The sequence below is a fragment of the Thermobia domestica genome, chromosome 14, assembly GCF_964235325.1.
Source record: "Thermobia domestica chromosome 14, izTheDome1.hap1.1, whole genome shotgun sequence".
Classification (NCBI taxonomy): domain Eukaryota; kingdom Metazoa; phylum Arthropoda; class Insecta; order Zygentoma; family Lepismatidae; genus Thermobia; species Thermobia domestica.
In genome coordinates, this window is record NC_137467.1 from 45210912 (window position 1) to 45229547 (window position 18636).

An 18636-nucleotide genomic window follows, 5' to 3' on the forward strand; every position below is an offset into this window, starting at 1 on the left:
TATAGTTAAGTACTTATAACTGTCTACAGAGTATTAATTGTCAATATCTAACTTTCTAGATCTAATAATTCCATAATTTAATTTTTATCGTGTGCTCTTACCTGTATTACAAGTTCCATAGACATATAGGGCCATATGTAGAGTCCTTCTGACGTGTGATTAGTGCCATACTAAAGCGTTCGATTTACATATGCTTACTGCAGAAGTCGGGTGTTTAGCATGACACTAATCATTTGTCAAAACGACTCTGCATAAGGCGGATAGCTATTAACCCTGGAAACATAACTTTCAAAACAAACTGTTATAAGAAATTTTCACTAATGTTACTTCTATGTAGTTGCTTTGAGAAGAACTGTAGATTTTATGTAGTAAAGATGAAGTTGACAGAAAATTTTCAATTCTTCTATTAATTGCTATCATACTGAGCATACCACTTTCTTATAGCAAATAAATAACAACGTGAAAAATATACTCACATGTAAGTGGTAACATACTAAGAAGAGTTCCAACAACGGGTAGACTTCTGGGACCAGGTATATCCTTATAAGGTTTAGCACTTAGTAACTCATCTTGTGACGTCTTGGAGGCCGTAGAGACAGTCGTCGCATATCTCACTATCATTGACAAGTTGCAATGTGATATAAAGTCTAATTTGCTCATGTTTGTTACTAATCGACAAAGGCAATTTGTATTCATGTTGCATTCCTTCTGTAATTAGAGACAATCCTGTGGTTATAGCACTGGCAATCGACATAAATATTTCAAAATGTCCAATTGACAATATTACACCTCTAAATACATTGAATTATGTGTCTTATTTTTAAAAACTTCAATAATTTTATTCTGACAAGGAAAGGACATAAACTTGTCAACGGGACTTCCTAATCAAACCTAACCCATTCGATAAACATAACAAAGATATGTTCATGCCCAAAAAAATTAGGTGTCATGGACAACGGAGTAAGTCCCTGGGGCCTATTAACCCTGTTAGTATAAAGAAAATTGTGGACTCGCAGTGAAAAAGCTATTGCATCAACACTGTTTATTGGAAAGTCATCTTTCATGGTTTATTCTCTTCAGCATGAAGTAAACTTTCCAGAGGTGATATGTATTTGAGCCCCTAACGTACTTGAACAGGGAAAACTGGAAGAATGTCGGGAAAATTCCCTCCAGAAATCCCTCCCATCAACTTTGAACCCCTCTGGAGTGTCCTCGGGGAAAAGAACACAATCCAAATGTATAGGGGAAATGTATCTCAAAATATAGTATAGGGGATAGAAAATGTGTATACCAAGTTTTGCATTGATAGACGGAACAGATATGAGGGAAAATCGTGTATTGGTATACAAGCTTTTCCCTCATATCTATTCCGTCTATCAGGGACTTACTCCGTTGTCATGGCACCTAATTTTTTGTGCATGAACATATCTTCGTTATGTTCATCGAATGGACTAGGTTTGATTAGGAAGTCCCGTTGACAGGTTCATGTTCTTTCGTTATGAGTTTTACATACTACGTTGATGCCCTCTAGTCTAAATGTGATGACGAAAAATCACATAATGAAAGGAATATTAAAAACACAGTTCTTAACAACCATACCTTGAGAAGGATTCGAACTCAGGATATTCAAATCATGTGACATCATTAGACCGCTCCACCATACAAACCTGCTGCTTCAAAATATAGTGGACCATCGTTTCACGAACTACACTCTTCGCAATAGGGATGGGCATGAGCGAGTTTGAGCGACTCGACTCGAAACAGACAACTTTGAGCTCGACTCGAGAACTCGGCTCGAAAAATTTCCTCTAACTCGACTCGAATTTGGCAATCGAGCAAAATTGTGTGTAGTTTCAAGTACTCTCTTCAAGTATCATACATAGAAAAATTAATTATCAATACCACTACTACTTTATTATTATTATTATTATTATTATTATTATTATTATTATTATTATTATTATTATTATTATTATTATTATTATTATTATTATTATTATAACGTGTATAAACATGAAAGATAGGCGGTTTGTATCTGAATACTAAAAGTTTGACTCCCGACCTCGGTGGTCGTGAAGCCTAGGAGGTAGGGCCATGTTTCACGAGGTTCCGGGTTTGAGTTCCAGAGAATGAAGTATTCGGGTTCGAGCCAAAAATTGTTAAAAGTTATACGGCGCCGCCAAAACGTGTTCAAGACTGCTAAGACCGGATTTACGGTTGTCGACCCGGGTGAGCCGAACTAAGCCGTTGGTTCATCCCAACCGAGTCGGCTCTAGCCGATTCCTAACCCCAACCAAGCCGAACCGAGCTGATGGCTCACCTCAACCGAGCCGTCTAGAGGTGTTTCTTTCAGTTAAACTGAGCCGAGACAGTTGCCATCACTACCCTGGTTGGGTTTCAGCTTGGGCTTAAAAATTCGACAGTGTAGGTCTCAGCCTTGATGGTAAGAACTACAGTATAAATTTATGATTGATGTTCACGACATTTGTAGAGACATTGATGTTTACGGCATTTGAAGCTGTCTTGTTATCGAGACGAGACGACATGCGAGCAATGTCCCCTCTCGTGAGCAACACTAAAAGTATTCCATATTACTGCTTACATTTCTCATGGCTTTCGCTTTATAGTCTAATCAGGCCATGATTTCAAAACTAGTTAAAACGAGTTGAACAAACGAGCCATTTATTAAACTTGACTCGACTCGAGAAAATTACCTTTGACTCGATTTGTGTCCATCCTTATGCTCGATTTGTGCCCATCCTTGTGCCCTTCGCAAACTAATCGATTCACGATCTAGTTTGGTAACAAATTTTTCCCTCGGCCTACGAACGACATTTCCGGAATACAAATGCACACGCCTGTACCCACAATTACGTGTAACTGCCACATGTTGATTTTGGTACAGTTTTTCACAACGCTGTTATTGATAATTTATCTTATCTCATTATCAAGAAGATTGAAACATACTAACGCAGCAGTATATTGACAGACGAGCACTACAATAATAATATTCTTCGTATTTATTGTAAATAGTAGTAATGGACCCTTTATATCCGATTTGGCCGTCTACGTGATCTAGATCATTATTCCGACATGCTACTTACGCCATTGACCCTGGTGACATCACAAGGTAATGACCTTAATCCTATGTTATGACATCACAAAGGCATGTTACTTCCTAATTTTGAAAGAAAAAAATGAAATGAAATCTTTGAGTTTTACGTCTCACGGTTATGCCGGTTAGGCTAAAGGAGACGGTGATGATGAGAGATGAATGAAAATGGTGGAATGACGAAAGTGGGAGGAAACGGGTGAACCCCGAGAAAACCCCCACACACGGTGTTTGTCCACCACAAAGTTCACTTGGCGGGAGCAGGGTTTGAACTCGGGACCCCAAGCACCAGAGGTGAACGCTCTACCACTGAGGCACCGCGGCCCTAATTTTGAAAGAGTCTACGGGTCCTAAATATGAACTTTTTGGGGTCGTAACTTATTATCCTGGATGGAAAAAGTTGCAAAAATTTGCAAATTTCTATGTAGGGTTAGCTCACTCTTTCATGGCTATTAACGACCAGTTTCGCACCCTTATGATGAGTGTTACTGGGCATCTTAGTTCGTTTACTTAGATGGACAAAAGAATTTTCAAAAGTGGAAAATTTCGTGGTTTTGGCGATATTTGTCGTCTAAGATGAGCGTTTTTGATCCTATAGAGGGGTAGCTCACTCTTTTCTTTTTTTTATGGGTATTAAAAACAAGTTACATACTCCAACGTTTTTTGAGTAGGTGCAGGGTAAGACAACATTGGATCCCTCGTGATTTAAGATGGGTGTTTTTGCAGTCATTCTCTTTTTCATAACTGTTAAGGATCAGATACGTACCTTTCTGGATCCTTTGAAGTTCTCCATTTCAAATATGGGGCCGCGGTGGCTCAGTGGTAGAGCGTTCACCTCTGGTGCTTGGGGTCCCGGGTTCGATCCCAGCCCCCGCCAAGTGAACTTTGTGGTGGACAAACACAGTGTGCGTGGTTTCCCTCGGGGTTCTCCCGTTTCCTCCCACTTTCTTCATTTCACTCATTTCTCATTATCACCGTCTCCTTTAGCCTAACCGGCATAACCGTGGGACGTAAAACTCAAAGATTTCATTTCATTTTTTCCATTTCAAATATGGATGCAAAAAAAGAAATGTAAATATACTTCTACTACCGTTAAACTAACATCATACTCAAAGTACTTGCTCATAGCTTTAAAACCTTTTCAGAACCTACAGGGATTTCAAGAAAATCGTAGACCTTTAGGTTGGTAGCCCTAGCACCGCAGGGTTTGCCCAAGTGGACCCAACCTGAAAGGGCCCACTTTAAAACCCACCTGAGTTTTTGAGTTTTTTGTTAGTATATTATTGGTACAACATTGGTCACTAAGGTGACCACATTGCAAGTGATTTTTATCAGATTTTGGACTTCCTATGGGCAAATTAGATGCTTTCGCGTTAAGATATACAAAATTCAACATAAGACCATTATAAAATTCTGAATGCACTGAATGAAGTAAAAAAAAAAAAAAAAAAAAACAGCTTGAGATAATTAAAAGTGAAACATGCAATAAGTAAAACATGCAATTTTATATTTTAGAAAATACTTTCTGTGAATAGTGTGCTCGAAATCTCGGCGACATTATCCTTCATACTTTCGACGGATTTAAGGCCATAGCAGTAAATATTTAAATACATTAGTGAAACTACTAGTATTATTTCTTATCTTTGATGATAACAGAAGTTTCCTTCAGTAAAATTTGGTTTTCCAACAACAATAGTTAAGTTCAGTCGTTTGTTGCTACTCTTCAAATAAACAGTCTGTAGAATCAACACCAGCAATAAGGTAAAAATTCTTGTCAAATTTAAGAAGCTTAATGCTCGGAGTTCCGAAGACTACGTAACGCTTACTATTTCAAGTGCTGAATCCAAACTTACGTACTAGTGGAAATTTTGATGTACAGTAAAGAAAGCAGCATTTTCGGGAACAACACGTCGTGAAAGAAGTACTCGGGAAATTCCCGCAATTGAACACACAAAGCATCGGAAGTGAACTTCAAAAATAAAACCATTTATGTTACACTGGAAAATATTCATTTCATATAAGATATTTTGAAACATTTATTTTATAAAACATAAATTATATCTTTAAATTAATATATTTGGTATTCTTATTTGGCGAACGTCACATCTACATTTGTTCGTTTGTCTACCTGTACCACACACACACACTATAGGGTACAACTTTTGGTCTTTTACGGTTAAATTTTCAGGGTACAAGCATGAACGAGATATTTTGGAGGAATCCAACGTAAAATTTCAAAATGGCGGCAATTTTTCAAAATGTCGGGTATTAACGTTACAGGGTGCAATTTTCGAATTTTTAAGTTGAAATATTGGGGGCAGAAGCCCGAGACATTCTAAATTTGCTATACAGATTTTCTCGGCTATCCAATGTAAAATTTCAAAATAGTGGCCATTTATTTTAAAACAGCAGTGAATAGAAAATTGTTGTAAGTTGTGACAATGCTAATCTTGAAATATAAACCACATTTTAACACTTTTACCCCAAAGACATTGAAATATTAAAAAAAAAAAAACAATTAAACCCGAAAACACCAGAAAAAATCCATATGGGTTGTTTTTTTATTCAAAAATGCCAGGATTTTTTCAAACCCTGCTAGCACCCCTTCTAATTGTCACAGGGACATGGGCGATACCTTGTTGTAAAGGTTATAAAACACACATTCCAACCCGTACCAAATCCGTAGAAGAAGAATAATTTAAAAAAAATAAATAGAATATTTTGTTTTTGGAAATTATCAGAGGCTGGCAACACTGTTACTTGTCGTACGCAGAAAAAAGATATTTTGACGTATACGCCAGATATTGGGTTCAATTATGTAAGAAAATGAAGGGCCTAAGCGAATAGCAATGGAGAAAAAAATTCGGAACATTGTACCTACGTGAATCATCCTGTATATTTTTCGAGGGACTGTTTGTTGTCTAGCCTGTCGTTGCCAGACCTAGCGACGCCTCTAATTGTGACATAGACATGAGCCATACCTTATTGGAAAGCTCAAGAGACACAACTGCCAACGAGATAACTTTTGTGGCCACCGTGCCTAACTTGTAATAGAAGAAAATAAAAATTAAAAAAAAAAGTTTTCAAAGTTTATAGGAGTACGGCAACACTATTATTCGTTGTACTCACAAAAAAAGTTTTCACAAACAAGGGCGCCGATTTTTCTGTAAATTTGGGGGGGGGGCATTCAGATGCAGAAAGCATATATGAGGATTTTAAGACAAATTACATTGAAATTATGCGATATATTATAAATTTACAAATACAATGAGGGGGCCCACATGAGTTTTGCCCCCCAGGTACGGCGCTCTTGCCCACACATAAGTCAGATATTATTGATCATTGTATAAGAAATGGAGGGCGTGGGCGCAATAGCAGTGTTCAAATAGTCCCACAAACTTTAAAAAAAAAAGTATTCTTTTCCAATTTTTTAAATATTTTCTTTAATTACGGGTTGAACACAGAAGGCCAACAGGTTACATTACTAGAATCTATGTTCCATAAACTTTTCAGCAAGGTATGGTTCATGTCCCTGCAGCAATTACAGACGTTGCTACGGCTGCGAACGTCGAGGTAGACGGAAAATATACAGGATGATTCACCAAGATACGATGTTCTTTATTTTTTGCTCCATTATTATTGCACTTACACCTTTCCTTTTTTTGTAAAATAGTTTCCAATGTTTGACATATATGTAAGAACTTTTTTTCTTGCGTACGTCAAATAACAGTGTTGCCATAGTTCCACAAACTTAAAAAAAAGTGTATTTTTCCCGACTTTTTGACATTTTTCTTCTTCTTTTACGGGGTTGGACACGGGAGATACAAAAGTTAGATTGTTGGAATCTGTGCCCCATAAACTTTTCAAAGAAATATTATTCATGTTTCTGTGAGAGTTAGAGGCGCTAGGTCTGACATCGCCAGGGTAGACGACAGTCCATCGGAAAATACCCACGACGATTCACGAAGGTACGATGTTTCGAATTTTTGCTAAGTTGTTATTGGACTTACGCTCTTCATTTTTTGTACAATAGTTACCAATGTCTGGCGTATATATCAGAATTTTTTTCTTGAGTACGACAATTAATAGAGTTAACAAGCCCCACAAACTTCGAAAAAGTTTTTTCCCGCGACTTTTGACTTTTGTATTCTTTTAGGGTTGGACAAGGGAGGCACAAAAGTTACCTTGTTGAAATCTGAGTCCCACAAGCTTTTCAACGAGATATCGTTCCTGTCTGTGCGACAGTTTGAGGCGTCGCTAGGATTGTCAATGTCAGGGTAGACGACAGTTCATCGAAAAATATATACAGGATGATTCTTGTTTGTATGATGTTCCGAATATTTTTCTCCCTTGCTATTGTATCTTTGCCTTTCATTCTTCGTACAATTGTTCCGAATGTATAATTATTCGGTGTATGGCAAATGATAGTTTTGCCAGTGTCCCACAATTTTCAAGTAGTATGATTTTATTTTATAAGAAATTATACACTAAAAAAATGGTGAATTCAATACCCCTCCATTCACCCCTCGCAAGCCCAATGGTCATACACAGGGTATCACTAGTTAGTATGTTAATTTATCTTTATTGATACCAATTTGTATTCTTGTAGCTCCTAACCAAATGCTGAAAGTGAGGTGGAACTAAAAGCATCCAAATTTCCCCTATTTTTCCGCTGCGGAACACCAAGTATGGATGAAATCCACACCGTTGGAACGTTTTATCCTTCCTAAGGAGATAGATACCTAATTAATCTCTCTAGGTTAATTAGAAGCCGAACTACGGAGGTTTAAACTGCAGGCTCAGCCCTTAAGCCGTTGTAAAAGCCGAAGCTCACAATAGTGTGCTTCCCGAACGAAAACGAGATGTAAGCGGAATTCTATACCAAATCAAGTATGAGTTTATATTTGGTTCTTGATTTATAGTATTTTCAGGGAGTCACGGCGGGTCAGTGTTAGAACGCTTACCTCTGGTGCATGGGGTTCGATCCCCGGGTAAGTAAGTTTGTAGTGTACAACATCGTGTCAGTGGGTTTTCTCGTGGTACTCCTGTTGCCTCCCACTTTCTCATTCCACCAATTCTTCCATTATCATTCGCTTGCCTTATTCATCTGACTCCCTTAGCCTAAAGGGAATAATTATGTGACACAACACTGAAAGATTTCGCTTAACAATACTTTTTTTTCCTTGCGTGTCAATTTGAATTTAGGAAACCCGTACAACAAACATGGCAAGATGTATAAATTTCAGAACTAAACATGGTGGTTATGCAACCAACACGACTATTGTGATATATGAGCTGCATAACTTAAACTTACTGACCACTAACGAAATGTTAGTTCGAAAACTAATGAATGTAGTCAGCCACGAAGTGAACCAAGGAATCGTGAGTAATGAATGTTGTAGAGTAGAATCATAGACACTTTTTAATAATTGTACAAAACACTACAGGGAAAAATGGTCATCCTTGAGGAAGAAAATCGCAAAAAAACAAAACAAAAAAAAAAAAAAAACAAAAAAACAAAAAAAAACACGATATTTTATGCGGAAGAAACCTCAATGACAATACAAGGTGTCTCCCTGCATCTCTGCCGTTTCCAATTTGAATAGAGGGCTAAGAGAGAGAGTATAATTTTAGAACGCTAAATCAATTAAAGTAAATTGTTTCTCACTTCCTCTTATTTTTGCTAGTTGTAAAAGAAATATCGAAACCGGAAATTGTAGTGGATTTCTATAACTTTTAGAACGCTAAATCGATTAAAGTAAATTGTTTCTCACTTCCTCTTATTTTTGCTAGTTGTAAAAGAAATATCGAAACCGGAAATTGTAGTGGATTTCTATAACTTTTAGAACGCTAAATCGATTAAAGTAAATTGTTTCTCACTTCCTCTTATTTTTGCTAGTTGTAAAAGAAATATCGAAACCGGAAATTGTAGTGGATTTCTATAACTTTTAGAACGCTAAATCGATTAAAGTAAATTGTTTCTCACTTCCTCTTATTTTTGCTAGTTGTAAAAGAAATATCGAAACCGGAAATTGTAGTGGATTTCTATAACTTTTAGAACGCTAAATCGATTAAAGTAAATTGTTTCTCACTTCCTCTTATTTTTGCTAGTTGTAAAAGAAATATCGAAACCGGAAATTGTAGTGGATTTCTATAACTTTTAGAACGCTAAATCGATTAAAGTAAATTGTTTCTCACTTCCTCTTATTTTTGCTAGTTGTAAAAGAAATATCGAAACCGGAAATTGTAGTGGATTTCTATAACTTTTAGAACGCTAAATCGATTAAAGTAAATTGTTTCTCACTTCCTCTTATTTTGCTAGTTGTAAAAGAAATATCGAAACCGGAAATTGTAGTGGATTTCTATAACTTTTAGAACGCTAAATCGATTAAAGTGAATTGTTTCTCACTTCCTCTTATTTTTGCTAGTTGTAAAAGAAATATCGAAACCGGAAATTGTAGTGGATTTCTATAACTTTTAGAACGCTAAATCGATTAAAGTAAATTGTTTCTCACTTCCTCTTATTTTTGCTAGTTGTAAAAGAAATATCGAAACCGGAAATTGTAGTGGATTTCTATAACTTTTAGAACGCTAAATCGATTAAAGTAAATTGTTTCTCACTTCCTCTTATTTTTGCTAGTTGTAAAAGAAATATCGAAACCGGAAATTGTAGTGGATTTCTATAACTTTTAGAACGCTAAATCGATTAAAGTAAATTGTTTCTCACTTCCTCTTATTTTTGCTAGTTGTAAAAGAAATATCGAAACCGGAAATTGTAGTGGATTTCTATAACTTTTAGAACGCTAAATCGATTAAAGTAAATTGTTTCTCACTTCCTCTTATTTTTGCTAGTTGTAAAAGAAATATCGAAACCGGAAATTGTAGTGGATTTCTATAACTTTTAGAACGCTAAATCGATTAAAGTAAATTGTTTCTCACTTCCTCTTATTTTTGCTAGTTGTAAAAGAAATATCGAAACCGGAAATTGTAGTGGATTTCTATAACTTTTAGAACGCTAAATCGATTAAAGTAAATTGTTTCTCACTTCCTCTTATTTTTGCTAGTTGTAAAAGAAATATCGAAACCGGAAATTGTAGTGGATTTCTATAACTTTTAGAACGCTAAATCGATTAAAGTAAATTGTTTCTCACTTCCTCTTATTTTTGCTAGTTGTAAAAGAAATATCGAAACCGGAAATTGTAGTGGATTTCTATAACTTTTAGAACGCTAAATCGATTAAAGTAAATTGTTTCTCACTTCCTCTTATTTTTGCTAGTTGTAAAAGAAATATCGAAACCGGAAATTGTAGTGGATTTCTATAACTTTTAGAACGCTAAATCGATTAAAGTAAATTGTTTCTCACTTCCTCTTATTTTTGCTAGTTGTAAAAGAAATATCGAAACCGGAAATTGTAGTGGATTTCTATAACTTTTAGAACGCTAAATCGATTAAAGTAAATTGTTTCTCACTTCCTCTTATTTTTGCTAGTTGTAAAAGAAATATCGAAACCGGAAATTGTGGTGGATTTCTATAACTTTTAGAACGCTAAATCGATTAAAGTAAATTGTTTCTCACTTCCTCTTATTTTTGCTAGTTGTAAAAGAAATATCGAAACCGGAAATTGTAGTGGATTTCTATAACTTTTAGAACGCTAAATCGATTAAAGTAAATTGTTTCTCACTTCCTCTTATTTTTGCTAGTTGTAAAAGAAATATCGAAACCGGAAATTGTAGTGGATTTCTATAACTTTTAGAACGCTAAATCGATTAAAGTAAATTGTTTCTCACTTCCTCTTATTTTTGCTAGTTGTAAAAGAAATATCGAAACCGGAAATTGTAGTGGATTTCTATAACTTTTAGAACGCTAAATCGATTAAAGTAAATTGTTTCTCACTTCCTCTTATTTTTGCTAGTTGTAAAAGAAATATCGAAACCGGAAATTGTAGTGGATTTCTATAAATTTTAGAACGCTAAATCGATTAAAGTAAATTGTTTCTCACTTCCTCTTATTTTTGCTAGTTGTAAAAGAAATATCGAAACCGGAAATTGTAGTGGATTTCTATAACTTTTAGAACGCTAAATCGATTAAAGTAAATTGTTTCTCACTTCCTCTTATTTTTGCTAGTTGTAAAAGAAATATCGAAACCGGAAATTGTAGTGGATTTCTATAACTTTTAGAACGCTAAATCGATTAAAGTGAATTGTTTCTCACTTCCTCTTATTTTTGCTAGTTGTAAAAGAAATATCGAAACCGGAAATTGTAGTGGATTTCTATAACTTTTAGAACGCTAAATCGATTAAAGTAAATTGTTTCTCACTTCCTCTTATTTTTGCTAGTTGTAAAAGAAATATCGAAACCGGAAATTGTAGTGGATTTCTATAACTTTTAGAACGCTAAATCGATTAAAGTAAATTGTTTCTCACTTCCTCTTATTTTTGCTAGTTGTAAAAGAAATATCGAAACCGGAAATTGTAGTGGATTTCTATAACTTTTAGAACGCTAAATCGATTAAAGTAAATTGTTTCTCACTTCCTCTTATTTTTGCTAGTTGTAAAAGAAATATCGAAACCGGAAATTGTAGTGGATTTCTATAACTTTTAGAACGCTAAATCGATTAAAGTAAATTGTTTCTCACTTCCTCTTATTTTTGCTAGTTGTAAAAGAAATATCGAAACCGGAAATTGTAGTGGATTTCTATAACTTTTAGAACGCTAAATCGATTAAAGTAAATTGTTTCTCACTTCCTCTTATTTTTGCTAGTTGTAAAAGAAATATCGAAACCGGAAATTGTAGTGGATTTCTATAACTTTTAGAACGCTAAATCGATTAAAGTAAATTGTTTCTCACTTCCTCTTATTTTTGCTAGTTGTAAAAGAAATATCGAAACCGGAAATTGTAGTGGATTTCTATAACTTTTAGAACGCTAAATCGATTAAAGTAAATTGTTTCTCACTTCCTCTTATTTTTGCTAGTTGTAAAAGAAATATCGAAACCGGAAATTGTAGTGGATTTCTATAACTTTTAGAACGCTAAATCGATTAAAGTAAATTGTTTCTCACTTCCTCTTATTTTTGCTAGTTGTAAAAGAAATATCGAAACCGGAAATTGTAGTGGATTTCTATAACTTTTAGAACGCTAAATCGATTAAAGTAAATTGTTTCTCACTTCCTCTTATTTTTGCTAGTTGTAAAAGAAATATCGAAACCGGAAATTGTAGTGGATTTCTATAACTTTTAGAACGCTAAATCGATTAAAGTAAATTGTTTCTCACTTCCTCTTATTTTTGCTAGTTGTAAAAGAAATATCGAAACCGGAAATTGTAGTGGATTTCTATAACTTTTAGAACGCTAAATCGATTAAAGTAAATAGTTTCTCACTTCCTCTTATTTTTGCTAGTTGTAAAAGAAATATCGAAACCGGAAATTGTAGTGGATTTCTATAACTTTTAGAACGCTAAATCGATTAAAGTAAATTGTTTCTCACTTCCTCTTATTTTTGCTAGTTGTAAAAGAAATATCGAAACCGGAAATTGTAGTGGATTTCTATAACTTTTAGAACGCTAAATCGATTAAAGTAAATTGTTTCTCACTTCCTCTTATTTTTGCTAGTTGTAAAAGAAATATCGAAACCGGAAATTGTAGTGGATTTCTATAACTTTTAGAACGCTAAATCGATTAAAGTAAATTGTTTCTCACTTCCTCTTATTTTTGCTAGTTGTAAAAGAAATATCGAAAGCGGAAATTGTAGTGGATTTCTATAACTTTTAGAACGCTAAATCGATTAAAGTAAATTGTTTCTCACTTCCTCTTATTTTTGCTAGTTGTAAAAGAAATATCGAAACCGGAAATTGTAGTGGATTTCTATAACTTTTAGAACGCTAAATCGATTAAAGTAAATTGTTTCTCACTTCCTCTTATTTTTGCTAGTTGTAAAAGAAATATCGAAACCGGAAATTGTAGTGGATTTCTATAACTTTTAGAACGCTAAATCGATTAAAGTAAATTGTTTCTCACTTCCTCTTATTTTTGCTAGTTGTAAAAGAAATATCGAAACCGGAAATTGTAGTGGATTTCTATAACTTTTAGAACGCTAAATCGATTAAAGTAAATTGTTTCTCACTTCCTCTTATTTTTGCTAGTTGTAAAAGAAATATCGAATCCGGAAATTGTAGTGGATTTCTATAACTTTTAGAACGCTAAATCGATTAAAGTAAATTGTTTCTCACTTCCTCTTATTTTTGCTAGTTGTAAAAGAAATATCGAAACCGGAAATTGTAGTGGATTTCTATAACTTTTAGAACGCTAAATCGATTAAAGTAAATTGTTTCTCACTTCCTCTTATTTTTGCTAGTTGTAAAAGAAATATCGAAACCGGAAATTGTAGTGGATTTCTATAACTTTTAGAACGCTAAATCGATTAAAGTAAATTGTTTCTCACTTTCTCTTATTTTTGCTAGTTGTAAAAGAAATATCGAATCCGGAAATTGTAGTGGATTTCTATAACTTTTAGAACGCTAAATCGATTAAAGTAAATTGTTTCTCACTTCCTCTTATTTTTGCTAGTTGTAAAAGAAATATCGAATCCGGAAATTGTAGTGGATTTCTATAACTTTTAGAACGCTAAATCGATTAAAGTAAATTGTTTCTCACTTCCTCTTGTTTTTGCTAGTTGTAAAAGAAATATCGAAACCGGAAATTGTAGTGGATTTCTATAACTTTTAGAACGCTAAATCGATTAAAGTAAATTGTTTCTCACTTCCTCTTATTTTTGCTAGTTGTAAAAGAAATATCGAAACCGGAAATTGTAGTGGATTTCTATAACTTTTAGAACGCTAAATCGATTAAAGTAAATTGTTTCTCACTTCCTCTTATTTTTGCTAGTTGTAAAAGAAATATCGAAACCGGAAATTGTAGTGGATTTCTATAACTTTTAGAACGCTAAATCGATTAAAGTAAATTGTTTCTCACTTCCTCTTATTTTTGCTAGTTGTAAAAGAAATATCGAAACCGGAAATTGTAGTGGATTTCTATAACATTTAGAACGCTAAATCGATTAAAGTAAATTGTTTCTCACTTCCTCTTATTTTTGCTAGTTGTAAAAGAAATATCGAAACCGGAAATTGTAGTGGATTTCTATAACTTTTAGAACGCTAAATCGATTAAAGTAAATTGTTTCTCACTTCCTCTTATTTTTGCTAGTTGTAAAAGAAATATCGAAACCGGAAATTGTAGTGGATTTCTATAACTTTTAGAACGCTAAATCGATTAAAGTAAATTGTTTCTCACTTCCTCTTATTTTTGCTAGTTGTAAAAGAAATATCGAAACCGGAAATTGTAGTGGATTTCTATAACTTTTAGAACGCTAAATCGATTAAAGTAAATTGTTTCTCACTTCCTCTTATTTTTGCTAGTTGTAAAAGAAATATCGAAACCGGAAATTGTAGTGGATTTCTATAACTTTTAGAACGCTAAATCGATTAAAGTAAATTGTTTCTCACTTCCTCTTATTTTTGCTAGTTGTAAAAGAAATATCGAAACCGGAAATTGTAGTGGATTTCTATAACTTTTAGAACGCTAAATCGATTAAAGTAAATTGTTTCTCACTTCCTCTTATTTTTGCTAGTTGTAAAAGAAATATCGAAACCGGAAATTGTAGTGGATTTCTATAACTTTTAGAACGCTAAATCGATTAAAGTAAATTGTTTCTCACTTCCTCTTATTTTTGCTAGTTGTAAAAGAAATATCGAAACCGGAAATTGTAGTGGATTTCTATAACTTTTAGAACGCTAAATCGATTAAAGTAAATTGTTTCTCACTTCCTCTTATTTTTGCTAGTTGTAAAAGAAATATCGAAACCGGAAATTGTAGTGGATTTCTATAACTTTTAGAACGCTAAATCGATTAAAGTAAATTGTTTCTCACTTCCTCTTATTTTTGCTAGTTGTAAAAGAAATATCGAAACCGGAAATTGTAGTGGATTTCTATAACTTTTAGAACGCTAAATCGATTAAAGTAAATTGTTTCTCACTTCCTCTTATTTTTGCTAGTTGTAAAAGAAATATCGAAACCGGAAATTGTAGTGGATTTCTATAACTTTTAGAACGCTAAATCGATTAAAGTAAATTGTTTCTCACTTCCTCTTATTTTTGCTAGTTGTAAAAGAAATATCGAAACCGGAAATTGTAGTGGATTTCTATAACTTTTAGAACGCTAAATCGATTAAAGTAAATTGTTTCTCACTTCCTCTTATTTTTGCTAGTTGTAAAAGAAATATCGAAACCGGAAATTGTAGTGGATTTCTATAACTTTTAGAACGCTAAATCGATTAAAGTAAATTGTTTCTCACTTCCTCTTATTTTTGCTAGTTGTAAAAGAAATATCGAAACCGGAAATTGTAGTGGATTTCTATAACTTTTAGAACGCTAAATCGATTAAAGTAAATTGTTTCTCACTTCCTCTTATTTTTGCTAGTTGTAAAAGAAATATCGAAACCGGAAATTGTAGTGGATTTCTATAACTTTTAGAACGCTAAATCGATTAAAGTAAATTGTTTCTCACTTCCTCTTATTTTTGCTAGTTGTAAAAGAAATATCGAAACCGGAAATTGTAGTGGATTTCTATAACTTTTAGAACGCTAAATCGATTAAAGTAAATTGTTTCTCACTTCCTCTTATTTTTGCTAGTTGTAAAAGAAATATCGAAACCGGAAATTGTAGTGGATTTCTATAACTTTTAGAACGCTAAATCGATTAAAGTAAATTGTTTCTCACTTCCTCTTATTTTTGCTAGTTGTAAAAGAAATATCGAAACCGGAAATTGTAGTGGATTTCTATAACTTTTAGAACGCTAAATCGATTAAAGTAAATTGTTTCTCGCTTCCTCTTATTTTTGCTAGTTGTAAAAGAAATATCGAAACCGGAAATTGTAGTGGATTTCTATAACTTTTAGAACGCTAAATCGATTAAAGTAAATTGTTTCTCACTTCCTCTTATTTTTGCTAGTTGTAAAAGAAATATCGAAACCGGAAATTGTAGTGGATTTCTATAACTTGCACTTTTAGTACAAAGTTAATGAGTTGAGTTGATTTTAACGTCCCGTTCAGCAGCGAGGTTATATGAGACGTGGACCTACTGATTAACGTCGAATCCGAACCTCATAAACTCCCGCCGGGAATCGAACCCGGGTCTCCCACGCCAAAGGCGCGTACGCTAACCGCTTAGCCAGAGGGAGCTCTAGTGCAAAGTTAAGAACGAATGTATTCCTGTGAGATGTATTCCTCGGACGGCTAAGCGATTGCAAGAAACCGAATTTCGCTATCTATTACCGTTTTTTCTTTATAATAACAACAATTATAGGTTTTAAGGAACTTGACTTCTAACCTTTGACTCTAAAATGTTGATTCATCAAGCGGTTCTTGAGACTTTTGACACCTGGACAAACAGACATACATGGAAATAAGATTTGATTTTAACTTTAGCATCCTCTTCAACAGCAAGGCTATGTGAGACGTGGACCTACAACTTTACATGTGATCCAAACCACATAAGCTCCAGGCTTATTGCCAGCCCCAAAATGCAGGGGAGGGGAGCGGTAGAATTAGAGGGGCTCGATCGAAACATATTATAAAAAATGAAATGAAATGAAATCTCTAATTCCCACGGTTATGCCGGTTAGGCTAAAGGAGACGGACCAACCATATTATGGTTCATCACCGTATTATAGTTCATTTGCAAGAATGCAGTGAAAATTTTAGGGGAGGCCAGTAAAAATTTAGGGGGATCCGGCGCGCTAGGCCCCGTAGATACGATCCTGATTAGCTCCCGCCGGAAATCGACACACACGATGAAGAGACTGGGTAAATAAATAGAAAACTTTTGGTAAATCAAAATCCTTAATAAATGAAAGTAAAACTAAACAAGATCTTATAAGAACAAAAAGGAAATCTTTAAGTTTTACGTTTCACGGGTATGCCGGTTAGGCTAAAGGAGACGGTGGTGATGTGAAATGAATGAAATGGTGGAATGAATAGTGGGAGGAAACGGGAGAACCCCGAGAAAACCCACGCAGATGGTGTTTGCCTACCACATAGTTCACTTGGCGCAAGCTGGAACCGAACCAAGGACCCCATGCACCAGAGGGGAACGCTCTACCAGTTAGCCAAGATATTATGAAAGTCAGTACAACAGACCGAAAAATAGAAACAAAAAGAAAGATTAAAAAGAAAACCCTTACCTTCAGATTCTGTACTCCTAGACATAAAAACTACGACTATCTTCTACAACGAAGTTCTTAAGGCAACAGATGATGCTTCACAACACATAATATTCTCCCAGACGCAACTAAGTTAAAAAATAACTTTATATCACTAATGGAACTCCGAATTGACAATGCAGCACGAAACACTCGTTTTAATACTAGTTCTCATACTTTACGGATAATAGAAATTCATGTACTTAACAGTTACTTATATGATATGTAGTGTTTCTTTATTGCGCCTAGCGTGTATTAACACCTTTATTACATCGTTAGCACAATGTTAATACTATGTTATCTGCCAGCCTTTCAAGGTTAGGATCGCATTCGCAAGTGGGCGTTACACTCGCGACTGACTCGTGACAGCAGGACCTGCGCAGTAACATGTAAGGGCAGTGAATGTGCTGCTAGTTCAAGAAACGGCCAATAGATGGCAGTTGTTTATAGAACAAATGGAAATTGTACGAGTAACCACATAGCACAGTTATAGCCAACCTCTTTAAACTATAGTGGCCGCATTATAGAAATTTCTATATGGCGAGGGCCGCAAATTCATATGATATTTTAAATTCACTTTCCTACTTATTTTGAAATTTTCAGTTTTCATCACTATCTCCCTTCTCTTACATATACTGAAGTGCCACTGACTGAAAAAAAAATCGAAATAATGTAATTTTTGAGGAAACACATTGCAATTCTGAAGCATGCTGATATAATGTACAAGTCTTATATACAGACTCAGATTTGCCAGGTTAACAACAGCAAATCCCCATTAACGAGTCTTGAAAATTCATTTTGTTCAATAAATAGCCTTACATTCTCAAAATTAGGTAAAAATATCTTGGATAATTTCTCAAACATAAAATCATATGTAAGAAATTGAAAAGAAAAAAAGATTATAAACTGCAAGTAACAAACATATATATCTGTTCTCAGTAGTACTGACATTTAAAAATATTCATAGCCACTCACTTTTTATGGTATAGCATGAACAAAAATGTAGTGGTGAGCAAATGCAAGATAATGGTCATTTTCGATAATCCTTATATATATATCCTTCCTCTCCCTCCTCCAAGTTGCGGTGCTGAATTTGCATTTAAATGGGATCGGAAGCATCACTGTTCATCTTAGCGACCCCGAAAACTATGGATTCGACACTAATATTTGGTCATTTTTGATCATTTCTACGTATCTCACTCTTCTCTAAGTTAAGAGGCTGAATTTGGTCGTAAACGTTATCGGAAGTGTCAGTATTCAACTCAGTGACCTGAA

The 18636-nt window shown here is 34.4% G+C and overlaps 1 protein-coding gene across 1 annotated transcript in view; it reads right to left on the reverse strand.

The window, feature by feature from the left end:
- LOC145669665 (putative cytochrome P450 301a1, mitochondrial) overlaps positions 1-17715 on the reverse strand; it is a 57157-nt gene extending 39442 nt beyond the window's left edge. The window contains exons 1-2 of the mRNA XM_081737923.1: positions 17344-17715; positions 477-708 (exon numbers count right to left, since the gene is read on the reverse strand). Of these exons, the coding sequence (XP_081594049.1) occupies positions 477-696 (220 nt within the window). The 5' untranslated portion in view covers positions 697-708; positions 17344-17715. The remainder of the gene's footprint in view (positions 1-476; positions 709-17343) is intronic.
- Between the last annotated feature and the right edge of the window lie 921 nt (positions 17716-18636).